This window comes from Ictalurus furcatus, chromosome 28, assembly GCF_023375685.1.
Source record: "Ictalurus furcatus strain D&B chromosome 28, Billie_1.0, whole genome shotgun sequence".
NCBI classification, from domain to species: domain Eukaryota; kingdom Metazoa; phylum Chordata; class Actinopteri; order Siluriformes; family Ictaluridae; genus Ictalurus; species Ictalurus furcatus.
Window position 1 is genome coordinate 13,913,211 of NC_071282.1, and position 21,024 is coordinate 13,934,234.

Consider the following 21,024-nt stretch of genomic DNA (forward strand, 5'->3'; position numbering starts at 1 on the left):
TTGTATGCCGTGTAAAATGTAAATAAATATAACTAAAAACAGAATGCAATGATTTGCAAATCTCATAAACCCATATGTTATTCACAATAGAACATAGAAAACATATCAAATGTTTCAACTGAGGAAATGTACCATTTTAAGGAAAAAAATAAGGTAATTTTGAATTCCATGGCCGCAACAAGTCTCCAAAAAGTTGGGACAGGAGCACCAAAAGGCTGGAAAAGTAAGTGTTACTAAAAAGAAACAGCTGGGGGTTAATTATCAACAGGTCAGTGACATGACTGGGTATAAAAAGAGTATCTTAGAGAGGCAGAGTCTACAAGCAAAGCAATAAAACATAAATAAATCTGTTGTTGTTTATAACAATATTGCTGTATGGTGTACAAACATGAAAGGATTTGACTCAATGCCATAAGTATTTATAGGTACTTTTTTTTACATAGTGTGCATTTGGAAACTCCTACATCTGACGCTATAATGGTTTGGAGCTCAAAATGGTGGGAATGCATACTGGTTTTAAAAATGACCACTAGCTCCCTGAATCAGCACAGCATTGCCGTTCTGGTGGTGGAAAAAGGGTGTGTGCCAGTCATGGTATAGTTTCCCAAACAGTTTGATGGCAGTGCTGGTTTGAAAGCTTTGAGATTTGAATCTTTGTGATTGGAACTAGAAATGCCCTGATGTTGCTGTGTTCGAGAGCTGTGCCTGTAAGAACGTGTGCTCCATTTAAGGCATTACACCAGAGCCTTGATTTTCCAAGTTAACTTGGAACTGTTAGCGCCTGGGGTTAGGGTGGACTTTGGCTGGTGGAAAAACAACTCCAGTGGTTTGTGTTGTGAATTCCAAATCCCAGCTCTGCCAGAACGCCACTTTTGGGTTCTTGAGCAACGCACTTGACCCTGAAGTACTCAGATATACGCTTGAGTTGTGCGCTTCCTCGTTTGTAAGCTTCTGTATAAAAGCGTCTGGCGAAAGAATAAATAACGTAAAGAGGAAATGTACAGCATGTCAGAATTTGTGTTACGTTCTGGATTGTTCCTCATCAGTGACTGTGGAAGTTCTTTCAGCAACACTCGAGGTGAAGGAACTAAATACCCATTTGGTAATGTACACGGCGGTTTGGCGGACGAGGCACTGTATTTTGTGGAAGGGGCTCTGCCAAAAAACTAGAGCCACACACCAAAACTTCCCACATGCTGAGGATCCGAGAACCTTTTTTTGCATCAGGGGTTTTTTTGATAATAGTTAAAGCAGTTGTTCTGTAAATACTCTGTAATCCAGGTGTTAGCTGTTCTCAGTGTATTTCCAATACATGCTTAATGAAGTGTTAGGCCTTCCAGAAGAGACAGCACAGGAGATTTCAATCACAGCTTCGAGAGTTGAGCACGTTCACACACACACACACACACACACACATAATTGCTTCCATAGCACATTGCTTGGCAGGATGTCAGGTGATATTCTTAGAACATCGGACTCTAATCTGAAGATATCCAACCATAGCTAGAGTCAGACTGTAATTTAAAGGTATTTGAAAGGCTGTGGGGAAACATAAACAAATGTGATTCCTTAAAAGTCAAACGTCTAAATTCGGGCCAGAATATCTGACATTCATTTTGTGCTTCATGCTTATCCGATATCCGAAACGCCACAAAAGCCATTTTGCATTACAGTGCAGTTCTGCTCTAGGGCAAATAAAGCTTCTGAGTAGTTGAGAAGTCAGACATGTGATTTTCCTACTGTATTCTAACAAATCAGATTCATCTGGTTCAGCCAGGATCATTTCACATTTCCATCTCCAGCAGATTTATCACCCAGAACGATCTACACAGCATGATGCACAGAAACCCTAACCTCGGTTAATAAACCTGCTGGGTCTGTTTAAAGCAGCAGCCTCTGAGCTGGGCCTCCGTTTCAGCCACTGATTTCAAAATCTGAGCCACGGCCAACGCTTGACATCATCCCTGTTTCGAGCAGATCTGCGAATGAGGATTTGTCTGCTCGTTCCTGTGCATCTAAGGGACGAGGAATGACGAGGGCATGAAAAAGAAGCTCAGAGTAGTCTGTATTTGAACGCTCGGGAAGACTAGGGTATAATTTCTGGTTCACTGAAATTACAGGATGAATTGTGATTCTGAAAATAAAATAATAATACAGTGTCAGGACATGTAGGAGTTCGCTCCTTTAAGTTAATGTGTATAAAAAAAAAGTTCATATCCCACTGTTTGGAGCTTGAACGATGCCCTGGGGATCTCCTGTCCTCTCAGATCTGATATTCACGACTTCTATAACTTCTCCTCTGACACACTTTGTGCTTAATGGTTCCAGTGACAGAGGGGGCTAATACATCAGCCTGGCTGCTCTAAAGCTCTGTTGTGGTCCGAATGGACAGCCTTGATTTGTAACCTGACCACTGTTTGCTCTTTCGGTAGCCAGGGGAGAAGGGGAGGGTCCATACCCAGCATGGTAGGCCATTAATGGCTCCGCTTGCTGGGACTGAGGGCTGGGGGGGGGGCCTCACCATTTGAGCTTCACTTTTTATTCACAGAGCGCAGAAGGAAGGTCGTGAGCAAACTCGGCTTTGTTGTCAGTGCGGAAGGCTGATGGATGAGGAGACACTTGATTAGCCTAATGGGGCAGTTTTGAGGCTCATGTATTGTAAATTGTATTGGAAATGCTGAACTAGTTCGAGCATCGAGTTTCCACTGATGGGAATGCACGAGTGCCACATCTCTTATTTCTGATCCATTTCCGATGTCAGAGCTCAGAGATGTAATGGCAGGCTTGAAGACAAGAGTCCTCTAAGTTAATATGACGTGGTAAATAAAATCAGATCCCTCAGCTCACCCATTTTATTACCTTCATCAGGATCTCGAAGGAACAGCACGTGCTCTTTCTCTACACAGCTTGGATTCTATTGGAAAATACATCAGATCTGATCCAACTGTATTTCAGGCCAGTATCTGCCCTGAAATAGAAACTCTAAGACAGATCTGTACATCCTTTTTGTTGTGTGGACTAAAACTGGATGTTAGCAACAAGCATTAAACGGTGCATTAAGTAAGATTAGACTTTTTTTTTTTGCCAAGACTAGTGCTGCATATCAATTTGCCTACTTATACTATGCACTAAAAGTATGTAATTTTTTTTGTGAAGAAAAAGTACATACTTTTGAGTGAGATTTTGCCATCGTATTGCTGGAAAACTATCTAATACATTTTGGTTTGTTCTGTTGACTGTATTTTCCTTATATTTTATTTAATCAATCAGATTTACCACAAAATCCCACAAACAATATTCCAGTGGATGGTAATAGCATAAACAATACACATCTTGAGCTTTTACCGAACAGATACCATAGCCCCACCCACTTTTTTCAGTGGGTCAAATTTCACTGAAAAAAAGTTGCCATGAAGTGAAAGTCTACCAGAAGCAAATGCATTTATTTTCCATCGTAAGTCCTTTCCCTTTCGGTTATTTTGCGTTCCGATACATTTTATTCTGATCACAGTTTTAGCTCCTGGGGTCACTTGAAAAAAATGTGAATGCTACAGCTAAACCATGCTTATTAGCACCTCAGGGAGTGCTGTTGCTCTTACTTGTTGTCAATAACAGTGACTCGGTGAGCTGGAATTCCTAAAACAGCACAGCTGCCAAGCAGTTCCTCTTTACGCTGGGCCCCTTGATTGTAGTAATTCCCTAAATATGACAGACATATACAAATATGACGTCATTCCCGAGTCACATAATCCTTAGTACAATACATTCACATCATATTGTAACACATTCAGCTGCCACTTTAGTGAAGTCAAGTACACCTACAATTATGATGTCACTTTGGAGGTGCAAAACTGCTGTCTTAGGCTTGAGTGCTGTATAGTAAATGCTAAACTGATTATAGTATCAGGTCTCCACTGTTTATTTTAGTCTCAATGAAAAGGGAGCATGCAAGGGACCAGGTGGTGGACCATTCTCAGCACAGCAGTGACGCTGACATGGTAGCGTATAAGATACGAGTACGAGTATCTCAGATACAGTGAGTTTTTAAATAGTTTGTGTATTTCCTGCCAACTTTATAAGACATGGCTACCTTATTGGTCCACCTTGCAGGTGTAATGTTTAACATTTCACTCAGTGGTTCTCAAACTTTTTGAATCTAGGGACATCTTTAGTTGTTTTCCACAAACCCCAGAACAGATCTATTTTATGGACTATCCATGTATTAGGCTCATTCTTCAAATGTCCACAACAATGTGCTGGCTAATTATAGGCGTGTTAGAGATTTTAATTCCAGAATTTGTCAGAGGAAAAAAAAAAAATCCAAGTTGACATTATTTATAGTTTTTAAAGTTTAGATTAAAACCCATTCATTTCAGGTGAGCAGTCAAATATTTTTAAATAAATATAACTCAATAATAAATACAACTTCAGTAATTTGGTAGTAGCTTGTGATTTCCACCACTGGAACCCCCCGACCCCCCCAAAAAAGAACACACCCAATCACACACATACACACACAACGGACAATTTGGAAATGCCAATCAGCCTACATTGCATGTCTTTGGACTGGGGGAGGAAACCAGAGTACCTGGAGGAAACCCCAGAAGCCTGGAGGAAGATGCAAGCACACAGGGCAGATACGGGATTTGAACCCCCAACGGAGGTGCGAGGTAAACGTACTAACCACTAAACCCCCTGCTATTTCGATTCATCATCGAAATAGTATTTGATCAGTGGTGGACCTCAGCTGATCCATGTCTTTTGTTGGACATGCATACAAATTGTCCTATGTGGCAGGTTTACATGAATGAAAAAGCAATGCGTGTTTTATTCAGTTTCCTCCCAAAACACCATACCGACAGAAGAACTAGCTACGTTACATTGCACCCAGAAGGTGAAGGAGAGTTTGAATGGGTTTGCACAGTGTTCCTGGGACAGGCTCTGAATCGACCTCCACTCAGAACAGGATAAAGCACTTACTGAAGATGAATGAAAGAATGAGAACGTATATGTGAATGTATACTTAATAAACAGCCAACTAAGTATAAAGTTAACTCACTTATGTTGAATGTGTGCTTAAATGTTGATGGGGGAATAGGTCATGATGAACACTTTGACCTGTTGCCATGGTAGCAGGACAAAAATCGACAAAAGAGCACTTTTAAACACTCCAGTGCTTGTGAAACTGTTAAAGGACGACATACCTGATGACAAGCACAGCAAGTGAACGGCTGCATTTGATTCGGTCAGTTTTAAAAGCGCTGGTGCAAAAAACATGCATTCGTCATCAGGATGCGCGGTGACGAGCAGAACCCGCACTTCATCAAACGGGCGCGCGGCATTACCGCAAGTCCTGCACGGCGAATCAGACGGATCACGTGACGGCAGAAAGTTTACATCTTTAGCAGGACTCGAAGAACGTAAAATGTTACTCCGTGACGACGGCCATAGCAGCTTAAATCTATTATATATCAGTTTTATACAAATAAGGTAACCAAGGAAACACAGGGTGACTGAAAGCAAAACAAACATGTCTCCCGTCTCACAAAATAATCCGGGTAGAACAACATACTCTTACCAAAGGTTCCTCTGAACCTTCTTCGTTCTGCGAAAAGCAAGATGCGTAAATAAATAAATAAATAAATAAATAATAGCGTTTTATCACAATACCATTAGTGTTTTATACAAATAAAGAGAATATGACTAAATGTACATTAGAATTGCACAGATCATTTGGGGTTGTTTAAAACGTGGATGCGTTTTTAATATATACATTTTTTTAACTCAAATCCTAAAATTCGTTAAATGTTTCAAATAAGGCAAATTGCGAATTATATAGTTATAGGTTTAAACATAGCTAAGCCATACTTTAAAGGTTTGGGTGGGGAAGGCTTGCAGGAACGTCAAGCCGCCAGTGGGGAACCTTTTAACGTCACACCACATTATCCTGGCTGGTACATAAAAATCATTCAGTCCGCTGTTTAATGTCGACCCGAACATATCAAATCAGCATTCGTTAAAACAAGCATGGTTGAAATATAGTCTGTCAGAACGATATATTTGTTGCGTGTGTTATTTTTAAACAAAGATGTTTTAAAAAATCAATTTTTCAAATATTTGTAGCGCTGCCAGGACAAATAGTACTGTTGAGGTTTATGTGCGCAGCAGCACTGTCTGCAGCGCTCGCGCAGTCCTTCGGAGGCGGAATAAAAAAAAATAAATCTCATTTTTAGTCACATAAGTTTGTCTTTTTGTGTTCGTTTGGCGCGCTTACATGGAAATGAGGTGAGTATTTTTTTGCATCTTTGGCAGATTTCTTTCTGTTGTAGCGCTTGCTTGTTTCTAAAAAACGGAGGCTTGTGTATATTACTGTAAACGTAGTTCTGCTGTTCCATTGGCTGGAGTTAGCTTAGCCTGTTAGCCGTGACAACATGGCGGCCTGGTTTAGAAAGGTGAAATGTTCAGGCTGACCGTCACGCCACGCCTGGCTTATTCCCCCTCTCTGTTGTGTTAGCGGCGTGTTTACAGTTTTTCTAGAGTGCTTCTACGTCATTACACTTAAACGTATAAAACCTTGGATATTTTGCACGAAGATGTGTTTGAAACGTACCTTTCCTTGTTCGGCAGCTAGCTAACAATGGATAGCATTAACGTTAGCAAGTGTGGCTAACGTTATTTAGATAAAGCTAGCGCTGCCAAATAATGTTACTAACTATAACGCGGGTCGATATTTGTACACAGAAATAGAGCTAAGGTTAGCTAGGGTGATTGAGAAGACGTGTGTGTGTGTATGTGTGTACGTACACAGTCGTGTTTTATACACCCTTTAATCCTTATTCATTTTAAAGGTTTGTTGTTTTTTTTTTTTATAGCTGAGAGAAGACTTGCTGTCGCGCGCACTCCTAGCAGCAAAAGGAAATGATAAATAAATCTTAAGCAAGACTACATTTGACGTATTTCCTATGCCTTATATCTTGTCCTGGAAGTGAAAACAAACCAGTCCGCTTTCTTTCATGGTAAAGTAGTACCACAGTGTCAGTTTTGCTGTGTGTGTGTGTGTGTGTGTGTGTGTGTGTGTGTGTGTGTGGGGTTTGCGGTTTGGCCATGCACATTCCGTTTAAGATAAAAAGATTTAACGTCTTTTTACTACAAAAAGAAACAAACACGCACACACCAAGAAACCTCGAAAACCTTTATTGTTGTTAATTCATGTTGAGTGTTAAAGTAAGCTCTTGCTAAGTGAAATGAGTACAGCGGTGTAATTACTGCGGAAATAAGCAAATGAAACACGTCGTTTTCAATCCTTAAAGATATATATATATATATATATATATATATATATATATATATAAGTTACTTGTTTACTGTTTAAAAAAACGATTAATAATGATCTAAGGAGCATTACATCCACTTACATAGTATTTAGCAGTGTTATGACAGTTCCCGCGCATGCGCACTTCACTTCAGTGTTCATGTATTTTAACGCGGGAGCTATTTTCTGATTATAAGTGAGCTTAATAATAATAGCGAGTATGCGAATATGCTTCCTAAAGTCTTCTGGTAAGGTAATAAAGGAGGCAAAATAGCTTTTATGACCTATACATGTACACTAAGGTAAACCGCTAGGGCAGTTTAATAAAATAGTTTGACAACTCGTTAGAACACCTACAGTAAACGTTTCGCCACGTATGAATATTCATGAGTATGCAAACAGGACACGCCCCCGTCTAAAACAGCCAGGTAACTGACAGTTCAAGTTCAGTTCAAGTGGCTTTGTCATTTCAACCATATACAGCTGGTACAGTACACAGCGAAAGGAAACAGCGTTCCTCCAGTATCACGGTGCTACATAAAACAACACATGAGACGACTCAGAACTAAATAAGATCTACGCATTTTTATATAAAGTGCAAGTGTACACGTGTGCAAGCAACACAAGACAGTACAGTACTGTTAAAACAGGACAATAGGTACAGCAAGTGACCGTGTAGCGCCGAATAGTACACAGTTTTGGTGTGGAAGTGTCCGATATAACAGTTAGTGCGAAAGATAGGTGCCAAAGAGTAACAATATAATTTAAAAATGGTATAAATGTGAACTTAGTAAGCTTGTTGCAGGACGCTAGAATTTGTAGTTTGTTTCACTAACATTTAAAATATGTCATGCAGAATACAACGGTCATCATCACTGCCATGAGTTAACTCGTTCAAAGTTCTGCGACATTTTCCTGCCTTCACGCCATTTATTTGCTGTTGATGTCAGCAACACGGAACTGTGATTTCAGCGACAGGTGAGGTTTTCTCGTTTTTATGGAAATGAGATATGATGCTGTAGCGCTACAACTGGCTTGAATGATCTCTCGGACCAATCCTATGGCTTGTGTGATCTGATGTTACTTTAGTTCCTCCCTCCTGCAGTTAGTTCTTATGTACCGTTTGACATGTAGAAATATAATAAAGACACAACTGTGGTTTGATTTTATTCTGCCATGTACGACCCATCATCAAATGGGTATAGAGACATTATGAAGAGGAAAACGTCGCTTCCTCTAGTGAGCGTACATAGCCAGTAAAGCTCGAATGCTTTGTTAATCTGTCAGTGAAGCTAGTCTGAAACCTGGCATGTAACATGGAAAGCAAACAACCGGTTTTCACACCGATTAACACGTTACTGAATTTGTGTTTAACTAGTTACACGCATTACGAGTTTTTAGAAGCGTTTACATTTTGACTATTAATGTTTCTCATCTGAACTAAAAAAACAAAACAGTTCACAGTAGCAAAACCTGTGAACATGGGGTTAAAGTGTCCCTTCCTAATCATTTGAATATCAGATGTGACATAATCTGAGCTCGTACATAAGACTCAGACTGAACTCCTGCATAACACATCCCCGAGTCAGTTTTATACAAAAGTTTCCCAGAGAGACAGAGATGAAACATCCAATAGAAGAAAAACTCATTTTAACACCACCGTGTTCTCAAGGATTAAAACAAAAAAGGATGCATAAAAAAAATCAGCTTACAGACTTTTCAGTAGCACTTTTGTGAACCTGTGATGTATTCACGTGATCGCGGCGTTATCTTCCGACACTATCTTATGTTCAGGAGGGATTTTAGATATCCGTAAGCTAACGTAGCATGAGCATGTGTAAACAGTGTGTCCTTGCATTTAGTTGATGCTGAAATTCATACTAAGAGTAGACTTGTGCTGACGTGTTTATTTAGTGAATTTTTTTTTTTTCCATCGTGTTCGATGCCTAACCTTTGCTCATGGTTTACAACATCGTACACATGACTGTATTAAAAAATGACACGGTGTTTACCTGTACGTGCCTCACCTACCAGCATTTACACCTCAAATATCCCTCATTAGATGCACATGCAGCTTCGGGAAGTGGAAAAGAACCCACACATGTTAGCCTTCTGTAAATAAGTTTCTACAGATGACTTGGTGAGTGTTTCGTTTTTTTTTTTTTTTTTCCACTTTCTAATTTGCCAATATTCAGCATCAGACTCATCACAGGATGTGAATACGGATATGTAAGTTTACTGGAAAGCTGAGATGATTTATACCCTTTCCCTGGTTGTTATTCTAGTGTTGGTTGAGAGCAGAATTATAGTTTGCACTTTGTTAAATATGTACTGTAACGCTTTCTCACCAAAGTTCACCTCTGAGAGGAACCGAGCCGTCCTGTATAATATACACATCCTGATTACTGGCTGTGAATTCTCGAATCAGAAGGCGCTGATTAATTTTCTTTAACCGCTGCATTGAGAGAAGTTCTGACACCAGAGTATTATAAGAGTGCGTTTAGTACGGTATATCGTACAGTATCGACTCATAGGGCAGATGCTGTGACTCTATCGCTGTTGAGTAACGTAAATGTTATTATGGAAGTTGTTAAGCCGACATTACATGTAAATAGAACCTTAAACAATGACGCGTCATACTTTTGGATGAATATGAAACTGTAATCATGGGCTGCTTAGAAACTGCTGTGGAGGAACTACCATTGGAGTGATAATGCCCTTTTACTTTGCATCTGGTATGCAGGTTTAAAAGTTAAGGCTGTGCGACGTACATCGGATCGGTAACTATATCACGAGCGATTCGTTCTGAATCCCGCCACCTGCTGCACTACACACATCGATCGGCTGTCACAGCTGCCATATAACTCCTGCTAGTACAACACGTCACCTCGCGGATATCAGTTATTAGACACAAGACGTATCCCAAGACCGGTTTCATGAGATGGTGTTGACGCAAATAAATAAAACATGGCGTATTAATGCTTTTATTTTGTACTGCCAACAAATGGAACCACTGCAATATCAAATCACATTGTTTTTCTCGTCTGTACAATTAAATTGTATTAAAGTGCATTTCAGGCAGCTGTCAGACTTGCATTTGTTATTTAATCATTTAAGGCACAATTTACCCTCAGATTTACTTTCCATATTAATAACGTTGCCATGAAGTAGGTTTGACACTGGAAAAAAAAAAAGAAATATCGTTAATGAAAACGAATAAAAAACTAAAAATGACGCCTCATATTCTAAAGCCTGATCAACTTTTAGTACTATACAACGCGTTCATATCGCAGCGGCCCGATTTGTTGTCATTATAAAATGAAATGGTTTATGATTTCGAAAAAGCACTAGAGAAGAGACACTGGCTTTTTATTTCAGTTTGGGGCGGACTGCGGTTCCAGCAACAGCTTGAAAATACAATGAAACAATAATCACAAAGTATACCAGAAGCATCCATTTTTCTTTTCGTGATTCTGGGGGTGGGGTGTTTAATATCTAGAGGAGGGTCACTGATTCGCGCACTACGAGATTAAATACAGCAATTAGCTGCAGTCAAAACATGTTTTTTTCCCCAAACGTGAGGCGACATCTGCATATACAATCACAGATGTGTATCTGGACAGGCGTCATATTATCAGATGACTGCAGAGTTTGGTGGAAAACAGTAGGTCATTTTTTTTTTTCCCTCAGAAGAGGACCGAGAAAAACATTGAAATGGACGATCCAGACAGAAGTATAATCACAGAGGAGCACCTGTAAACGTTGCTTCCAGGATTTCGCCATCGCAGAAATGAACGCAAAATGAAGCAAACGCAACATTGGGAGGAGCTTGCGAGTTTTCAAAATTACCCCAGATTTCCACATATTTGGGCCGAGACACGTCAGCGAAATTGAGCATTTACACCAAACAAAACTCTCCGACTGGGTAAAATAGGAAATTATCCCAAGACTCTGGATAGTGCTTTAGCAAGTCTACTAGAGGAATCTATTTGGGAGGTGGGAGGAAACCGGAGAACCCAGAGGAAACCCACGTAGAGAAAATATCACCCGAGCTCAGGATCAAACCTCGAACCCTGGAGCTGTGAGGCAATGCTACCTGCTGCCCCACCGAACACTTGTATAGTTTATGGTGTGAAAAGGACAAAGGGTAGTATGTTAGCTAGTTGTGTAACCTGCTAGTTATCAATATTGATCAATATCTGAAGCAAGAACTCTTCCTTTACATCTGGGCAATGGTGGTGCTTTTTTGCCCTTCATGTTTACGGAGACGAATGGTGTCCCGCTTACAGTTTAATCAGTCCTTTCATCTGATGAGTGTGTGTTTAAGGGGCGTGATGCTTATTTTTCATTGCCCGCTGCTCTTGGTTTTTATGAGTTGTGTGATCTGCTGGCAGTGAGACAGTAGTAGCCTAGCACAAGACGTATAATTATTGTGCCTGTGTCTGTGGCCCTGCCACGTTGCCTCCATTTTTTTTTTTTTTTTTTTTTTTTTTTTTTAATTTTCCAAGATTTATGTCAGCTGTCAAGTCATTATATTCTTTCCATATTTATATAGAAAATGCTTTGTTGAGACTAGACTGCGACTGTTTCGGCGAGATTTTTACGATCCTCCGCACACACAGGGTTATCGTGAGCTTTTCTTTTTTTGAAGTGTCATCGTTACTAAGCTGCAAAGCTGGAGAGCGATTAAACAAATGCCGCACTTGAATTCTCCTTGAGATGCTGATAAGGTTTATTCTGGTGTTATGCAGATTTAGAGCATCCTGATATCAGAGAAGAACAATATCATCAGTGTTTTCTGTTCTTGCGACATGTCAGCAGGTGTTATCACACTACTCACCGTTTAGCCTGTTTGACGGTAAGCCTTGTGCTTTTCTCCCGTCGGTGCAGCTTGTTTCGATGGGTTGCAACAAAACGGCCTACACAGAGCCATCCCGAGCTACCAGGCCAACTCTACCGTGAGCGAGAAAGCGGTTCGGACTCAAATCTGCAGAAAGTGCTGTGTTCTAGGTAGCTGTGAGTTTCTAAATAGACCCATGAGGTGCAAACTGAACCGAAGGACAAAGCTGTAGAAATGGTGTGTGGGTTCTGGATATTTTAAGCAAAGCAAAAAAGAAAATAACTGCTGGATTGATGGGTGTAATGATGCATCATGATTGATGTGTCATGTATTGTGCATGGAGATGCAAACGTGAGATTCGCATCATGGAAATCAGCACTCTATAACTGATCTATTAGTAACGAGGCTGCGTTGTTCCTCACTCACAACGTAGACATGGCGATAAACACTGTAGCGCAATAAGATCTGTAATGTCACATTAAAATCAAAGTAAAGGTAAGTAAAACAAGATGCTTAAAGACAGCGAGTAGCAAACCGTAAGGTGCAGTGAAAGTGAGATTTAATTAAACTACAGTCCTAAATTAATAATCAGAGCTTTTTTGTGCATCCATGAAAAATAATGCATAAATACTTATATATATATATACACATATATATGTAATAAGTATAAATTGTGAAGTCCGATATCTCCGGATTTCAACGACCATCGCTCATTATATGGTTACATGACTGTTATAATGGTTAAAAAGAGCTATTCAGTAGCTTTCAAGCAACACCAGAGCCGCATTTTAGCCGACTTTGGAGCTCTATTTCTTCTACTGAGCTCGTGGTATTAAATCCATAGGTTAGACACTTTATTTATTCAGACAACTTAACTATAACTTTTTCTTACAATAACTTTATTACTGTATTATTATTATTTAATCATTTGTTTTGCACATGTTCCATGTTCTCCAGGCTTGATTGAATTCCTGTGATTTCCACACCTCCTTGTCAATCTTTTCTTTTTTTTCACTTTGACCAATAACAAGTATGTTTTCAGCCCTGATCATGGCATCCACTCTGGGGGGGAAATAAAAATATATATAGCGTGTGTGTGTGTGTGTGTGTGTGTATGTGTATATATATTTATACATATATATATATATATATATATATATATATATATATATATATATATATATATATATATATATATATATAAAAGAGAGAGAGAGAGATATAGATATTTTTGGAGATCACAAAAAGTTGTTTGAGTGATTTTCTATAACTGTACACACATGCCTACTACAAAAACAGGCTTCCGTTTACTCGTTTGAAAGTGTCTGTGGTTCATAGTTTCACTCCTGTCTGTTAGCTCTGTCTGAATCAGAGAGTTTGCTAACTGGTTTGGTTTTGCACCACACCAAACAGTAAAAAAAAACAACAAAAAAAACCCCGTTGGCCATACCCATAAAATTCTTTCATTGGTTGGTCAGAAATATGGCGACAGGGAAAAAATGAACCTTTACAAAGTGCTCTAGAGGTCGTGTGGAACCCGAGTGAGACCATGTCTCGGGCTGCGTTCACATTACCAGAAGTGATTCTCTGCCATAATGTGGCACAGATCTGATTTATCCATCCATCTTCTATACCGCTTATCCTTCCTTCAGGGTCACGGGGAAACCTGGAGCCTATCCCAGGGAGCATCAGGCACAAGGCGGGTACACCCTGGACAGTATGCCAGTCCATCGCAGGGCACAAACACACACACACACACACACTCACATGCCCATTCATACACCACGGACACTTTGGACATGCCAGTCAGCCTACCATGCATGTCTTTGGACTGGGGGAGGAAAGCGGAGTACCCGGAGGAAACCCCCGCAGCACGGGGAGAACATGCAAACACAGGGCCACGGTGGGAATTGAACCACCGACCCTGGAGGTGTGAGACGAATGTGCTAACCACTAAGCCACCGTGCGCCCAGATCTGATTTAATTATTATAATTTTTTTATTTCAAGCTGAATGGCCTGAAAAATCAGATCTTTTCAAATCAGACATGAGCCATCATATGAACCTTCATATGCTGTTCTAGATTGGATATATATCCGAGACGTGACCATGTGACCGGATTGAGGAATTCAGTGCAGCAAAACAACAATGGAGGACAGCAACAGAAGCGACTATGTTCAGTGGAAGGAGGGGGAATGTGGTGACTTGGCAGATATTTGGGGAACTTATTCAAGCTCGAAATAATCTACTACAGCTTCAACAACTAGCCTAATTTATGATATTGATGAAGATAAAATAGTTATCGATTATGCATGACGGCACTTCCACTTCCCGTCTCCATCTCTTCTTTATAAACGGGGAAATACAGACGGCGTATGCTGCAGCTCAGGGTCTTGTAGTACGATCCAGAAGGGCAAATTACAGGAGCAGTTTACTTTAGTCATCTAAAGGTCTTATGCAAACGATGGATGAGTTTCAATCCGCTCTCTAGCTCGTGAATCAGTGCATCGTGTACAAGAATTCAGGCATTGCTAAAGACCCTGGCTCACTACACATTGGGACACTGATGACTCAATTTCCGGCGCCATGACTACACACTCGCATCTTAAAAAGTCACCACTGGCATTCATCAACAACAGGCAGGACCGATATCTTTCTCACATTATATGTCATATAAATTTGTTAGGATAATCGCACACGTTTCTGTCGTAGTACTTCACCCAGAATCATAGGCTAGCTAGTGGAGATTTCTCTAAATCATTAAACACTTAAAAATTGTTAGATTCAAACAAACCGTATATAGAATGTCAGATTAAATTAAAAATCGCTAACTTGCGTAATCATTTGAGAGCTACAATAACAAGCTGCTTATATATATAAAATATTATATATAATTTATTTATTTATTTATTTTTTGATCTGAGAGGCTTCAGAAAGTATGATGACGTTGCTTGTAAGGGAACGTAGTGAACATCAATGCTTTTGAATGGTGTCTGTAACGTAAAAAGAATAAATGGATACTTGGTAAGAAGGCGAAGCTATAAAGATAATAACACTGATGGAGAGGAGGGTGGGAACGGATGAATGGATGGATGGATAGTTAATGAGATGGATGGATGGTTTATAGGATGGATGGACGGACGGACGGACGGATGGATGGTTAATACAGTGGTTTTCAAAGTGGGGGCCGCCAGGGGGCGCCCGGGGGGCCTCAACAATTTGGTGTGCCAATCCCTCCCACTAGTATGTTTTCTCTTTCTCACTCTCAGACAACCACACACTCTCAATTCCTAATGTAATGTAAAGATGTTATTATTAATAAAAAAGGGGGATATATTCAGAAGTCTGTATTTTTAATGTGTTTTAAAGACATCTTGCAAAAGGGGGGGCCTCGGTCAAATGTTAATGCCATTTGGGGGGCCTTGCCCTGGAAAGGTTTGGGAACTCCTGGGTTAATAGGATGTATGGATGGATGGATGGATGGTTAATAGGATGGATGGATGGTTAATAGGATGGATGGATGAATGTCTGGATGGTTAATAGGATGGATGGATGAATGGATGGTTAATAGGATGGATGGATGGATGAATGGATGGTTAATAGGATGGATGGATGAATGTCTGGATGGTTAATAGGATGGATGGATGAATGTCTGGATGGTTAATAGGATGGATGGATGTCTGGATGGTTAATAGGATGGATGGATGTCTGGATGGTTAATAGGATGGATGAATGTCTGGATGGTTAATAGGATGGATGGATGAATGTCTGGATGGTTAATAGGATGGATGGATGTCTGGATGGTTAATAGGATGGATGAATGTCTGGATGGTTAATAGGATGGATGAATGTCTGGATGGTTAATAGGATGGATGGATGTCTGGATGGTTAATAGGATGGATGGATGTCTGGATGGTTAATAGGATGGATGAATGTCTGGATGGTTAATAGGATGGATGGATGAATGTCTGGATGGTTAATAGGATGGATGGATGTCTGGATGGTTAATAGGATGGATGAATGTCTGGATGGTTAATAGGATGGATGGATGGTAAATAGGATAGATGGACGGAGGGATGGTTACGTTTCCATTTCCATTTGTTCATTTATGGAAAGTGCAATCATCAAGGCGTGCAGGTGAGACACAGAATCCGAAAAGCAAGACTGTCTCCTTTAACTGCAGGGTGAAGGACAAACCGAGAGCTGAAACTGAACATGTAAATGCGCGCGCGCACACACACACACAGAGGGAGAGAGTCAAAACTAAACATGAACATTTGTGCAAATACTAAGCCTCAGTAGCACTATAACTATTGGTCACAATAAGGGCTGGGATATACGATGATATGCTTGATCTTGTGATGAGTTTCACAATACACACAAAAAATGACTAAAGCTTTAATCAACTGTCATGAGCGTTTTTATTTTTAATTTTTGTCGTGTGCTTTCTCCAAGACATGTAAAGCCAACCCACAGAAACCTTTCGAACTGTTGCTCATGCTGTATCACGGGGTGGCATAACCCACTCGGAGGAAAGCACTATCCGCCCTCTTCTCACAGACGCCCGGGATTGGTTAGTGTCACTGTGATTGACAGGGGAGAGTGAGCACGCCATCCCTCCTACCTCCAGAGCCCGGCCAACTCTGCTTGTTCCTTTTTACTCCCGGTCACAGATGGCTGTGGCAGCTTAAGGATTCAAACTCACGATCTTGGGACAGTATGACGAATCGCACCCGAGGGCTGAATATAATTAGTGTTGCTGGCTAGTATTTTTTGGGGGTTTGGTTTATATTTGGTTGCTTTTGTCAGTTTTGGCAACCCTCATGCTGATGAAATGGGATCACAGCCGGCCAGTTGAAAATGGCAGGTGTGAAGAGATCTCAGGATCACCCGAGACCAATTCCGAACATGGCCATGTATGAAAATGTCACCTAAACATACTCCGTGTCCCCTGCTGGTCTCTCCAAGCAGCAGTTGTGCGAATTATAACGCGTACACTGCAGGACCAGTGTGTCCTGTTCTGGAAATCACTAAACCCATGGAAGTGCTGATATCTGTTTCTCTCCTGCTCCATTTTCAGGTACGCCAGCACTGCGGCCATGTTGGCGTCGAGCCCGTAAGCAAGCCTCCGTGCCTCGAGGCTCCAGGCCTCCATCCAAGCCTTCATCTTCTTAATCATCATCATCAGCAGCATGTCTAGCTCGGGCTTCCCCCCCAGTCAGGGGAGTTTCAGCAGCGAGCAGAGCCGCTATCCACCCCACTCAGTACAGTACACCTTCAGTCCTGCACGCCATCCACCGGTAAGTCCTGCAGCTCATCTGCTCGCTACAGTAATGTTCAAGCGCTGGGTCACGGTGCTGTATCTTTCTCTCTGTCAAAAATCGAGTTAGAGTGAGATTAAATTTGTATTAAATATTATAATTCTGCAGACTTCAAGTGGGGGAAAAGACTAACAGTGCTGTGGATATTTACAGCTTAAATGTGTGAGGTGAAGTATAGTTTTGTTTTAACACGATGTTATTTCAAACGCAAGATACTTTTGTGCAAAAACAATCGTTTTAAAATAATTGGCACCCCCACAATTAATACTTGGGGTTAGATTCGATTCAGGTCCGATCCAGTCAGATTCAGTTCAGTTAAACTTACATTTCTTGATGTATTAGGTTCGTACAGGATTTTTCGCCGAGTTTATTTTTGTGATTGTTGCAGCCAAAAATGCGTGATTTCGCTGCAGCTTTTGATGCGATATGGGGAGTTTTTTGTGCTTGTTTTTTGTGTGTGTGTGTAATCTTCTTGAATTGGCGACATCACAATCGCACGAAATTGTTTTGCATGATCTTTCACAGTTTGTTGGTGAGTGACATTTTTTAGCTGTACTCGTGTTCGACGCATGTGTATTGGCTGAACGCGTGTTGTGATGACATCACATAACGCGTCTTGGCCCCGAATCTGCAGAAAGTCTGCAGTCATTTTGAAAAATTCCAAGCTCTGAAGGACTGATTTTATAATTACTGTTAACAACGTATTCCCAAGATGCCACTTGTGATCCGTTTTCTGAAATTGACTCGACGTGTCCTTGTGGTGCAATACCAGCACGGACAGTGGAGGCAGTATTGCGCAATGTGACCGTTAATAATTTCTGTTCTAGAAAAAGTAGGTAGTTGCTCCTACCCTCTTGGGTACTGATGCTATTAATATTTATTTTATACCATCATTCTTTTACTTCTTCCTTTACAAGTGCATCTGTATATTAAACGCATTCATTCATTTTATCGCTATTTTTATCATCTTCATTTTTTACATAACGTGACTCACTTTGCGTTGAAACATGTGGAAGCTGTTCGGTAAATAAAGGGATCTAGGTTATGAAGACTTGAAATGAATTTCCAAAAAAATCACTTTTGTCCCAGAGCGCATCGACCTGTTCCGAATACAAAATCCCACTGTTTTTGTCACGACAAGTTTTTGTACTTGTCCTAATGAGGCATGTTTTCATTTAGAGTTTCACCATACAAATATTTAGTCTGTGAATTATATCGCCTGTGTGTGCTCTGCAAAGCCTTTTCATTTCTACAGCAAGCTTTGAGAATGTGGTATCTGGCGAGGCAGATGTTAGACAGCAGCTGCCAAGTCATTGTTTCCGATTCTTTCTTCTTTTTTTTTTTTTTTCAATGTCATGCAGTCGTCTTAAGCAAAAAGAAACAACTCTTTTTGTCCTTCCTTCCTTTTATTTATTTATTTTTTTATAATCCCCAGGATGACATTAGTTTTAAGACTAGCTGATGTCTTCATCAACTAATAACATTGCATATAAATCATTTATTCGATAAATAGCTGGTGTATTGCACAAGGTTATGAATATTCTTTCTATTATCCAAAAAAGCTGTGCAGTAATTTGTACGATGATTGATGAGCTGGGGCTGAAAAATCAAAGCATGAGTAGGACATCTGTCATATAAAATGTACAGTTTTTACATTTGAAATCATCAAGTGAGCTTGTTAAGAGATTTTTTTTTTTTCTTCCGTGCACGATCCCATACTGAGTATCTGTATTGGATTTAACGCTGGATCACTATTGAGTTGGATTTGACCGGTTTTCTAGTGAACTGTTGGAAATTTATAGTGCACATGAGCATGTTTATGATTCTTTTTTTAAGGCATGTCGCTCTCACGATTGTGTTAAAGCATGTGAAGCAGGTGTGGATAAACGATCAATTCTTTAGCTAGCACCCTGGGCAGGTGTGTTTACGCGCTCCCGTGTTTTGGTGACCCGGAAACTGACTAGGCTTAAAAAGTTGTAGCTAATGTAACAGCTAACTAGTATGTGAGTTAAGTGCATTAATACAGACTAAAGCGGTGGTCAGACTAGACTTTCAGCATGCGAAGTTTCTTCAGAGACCGCTGCGAATAAGGGTGGAAACCGGCTATGATGTCACACGCCAGCGTTAAAATATTCCTGTATCCAGCGACAGCGCAATCCAGGCAGTGTCTCTTTTGATGTTGATTTTATAGTCTTTTAAAGCCGTGATGTATAAAACGGGTTGGTACGACACCGCTATAATCGTTCTGAAAAGGTCACGCCGTGACGTGTCGATCTTCTATTGGTCACACGTCATCACATGATGCGAATTCGCAGATCAGAGTTCACCAGACTTGAACTTTGGAACTCGGCGAAACTATTTCGCACGACTCTTGCGTTTCCGGTCTCCAGCATTCGCTGGAGCATACGAGGTTATGATGGAGCACATTGTGGTCGTGACTTTAACTGAAATGTTGCCTAGCGACTTGTTGACTTTTTGTTATGAGCTGTTGCTCTGTCCTTTGCATGCATTGCACATATTATACAAGCCTGGATAGTCGCTGTGAGGTGACTGCATGTATTGTAAAAGTTCTAAGATAGAAACTATGTATCTTGTGCTGTAGTTGGGTCATTGAGGTGCATCAGAGGATGGTGAAGTGCATTACATTTAAGCGAAAATGTTTGTTTTTCAGAAATCAATAAAGAGTAATGTTTGTTGGTTGGTAGACTGAACAGTAAACAGCCCCGTAAAAACATTGTTTGTCCTGGGTACCTGGGCTAATGATTTGTCCATCCATGTGACAGGTGAACTACATAGAACCATATACAGTGCTGATTTCTTCTGTTTTTGTGTATATCTCATACTAAATTGTTTCAGAATTTAAAACAAAATCTAAGATAAAACAAAGGCATCCTGAGTAAACACTAAATGCAGTTTTTAAATGATAATGTTATTTATTGAAGCTTAAAAGTTATCCAATACCAACTGGGCCTGTGTGAAAAATGTATTTGCCCCTGTAGTTACTAATTCCTCACATCTATGAAACTGCATTCAAAATGGGGTTCAGCTGAACTAGACACAACCTGATTACTGCAAACCCTGTTCAATCAAATCAACACTTAAATAGATCTTTTTCAACCGCATGAAGTTGGTTAAAAGGTCTTACCCAGTAACACACTGTGCCAAATTGGAAAGAAATTCCAGAAATGAGGAGGAAGAAGGTGATTAAAATACATCAGTCTGGGAAGGGTTACAAAGCTATTTCAAAGGCTCTGGGACTCCAAAGAACCACAGGGAGAGTCATTATCTCCAAATGGAAAAACTCGGCACAGTAGTGAACCTTCCCAGAAGTGGCCGATCTTCCAAAATTCCTCCAAGAGCACAGCGACTACTCATCCAGCGAGTCACAAAAGAGCCAAGGACAACATCAAAGGACCTACAGGCCTCTCTTGCATCAATAAAGGTCACTGTTCATGACTCCACTATCAGAGACACTGGGCAAAAATGGTATTCATGGAAAAGTGGTGAGGTGAAAACCACTGCTAACCCAGAACACTAAGTCTCATTTGAGTT

The 21,024-nt window shown here is 40.4% G+C and overlaps 2 protein-coding genes across 15 annotated transcripts in view; one reads left to right on the plus strand and one right to left on the minus strand.

Moving 5' to 3' along the window:
• Positions 1–5,603, minus strand: part of pigl (phosphatidylinositol glycan anchor biosynthesis, class L) — a 28,832-nt gene extending 23,229 nt beyond the window's left edge. The window contains exons 1-2 of the mRNA XM_053617931.1: positions 5,205–5,603; positions 3,600–3,699 (exon numbers count right to left, since the gene is read on the minus strand). Of these exons, the coding sequence (XP_053473906.1) occupies positions 3,600–3,699; positions 5,205–5,532 (428 nt within the window). The 5' untranslated portion in view covers positions 5,533–5,603. The remainder of the gene's footprint in view (positions 1–3,599; positions 3,700–5,204) is intronic.
• Positions 5,604–6,154: 551 nt separating this feature from the next.
• The window catches only part of ncor1 (nuclear receptor corepressor 1), an 84,593-nt gene continuing 69,723 nt past the window's right edge, over positions 6,155–21,024 (plus strand). For 9 of the 14 annotated variants that reach the window (XM_053617909.1, XM_053617913.1, XM_053617916.1 and 6 more), the window contains exons 1-2: positions 6,155–6,285; positions 17,232–17,451. In XM_053617909.1, coding sequence (XP_053473884.1) covers positions 17,344–17,451 — 108 coding nt within the window. In that variant the 5' untranslated portion in view covers positions 6,155–6,285; positions 17,232–17,343. Of the gene's footprint in view, positions 6,286–8,168; positions 8,291–17,231; positions 17,452–21,024 lie in introns of all 14 variants that reach the window. The other 5 variants (XM_053617912.1, XM_053617919.1, XM_053617921.1 and 2 more) reach the window with 2 other exon arrangements.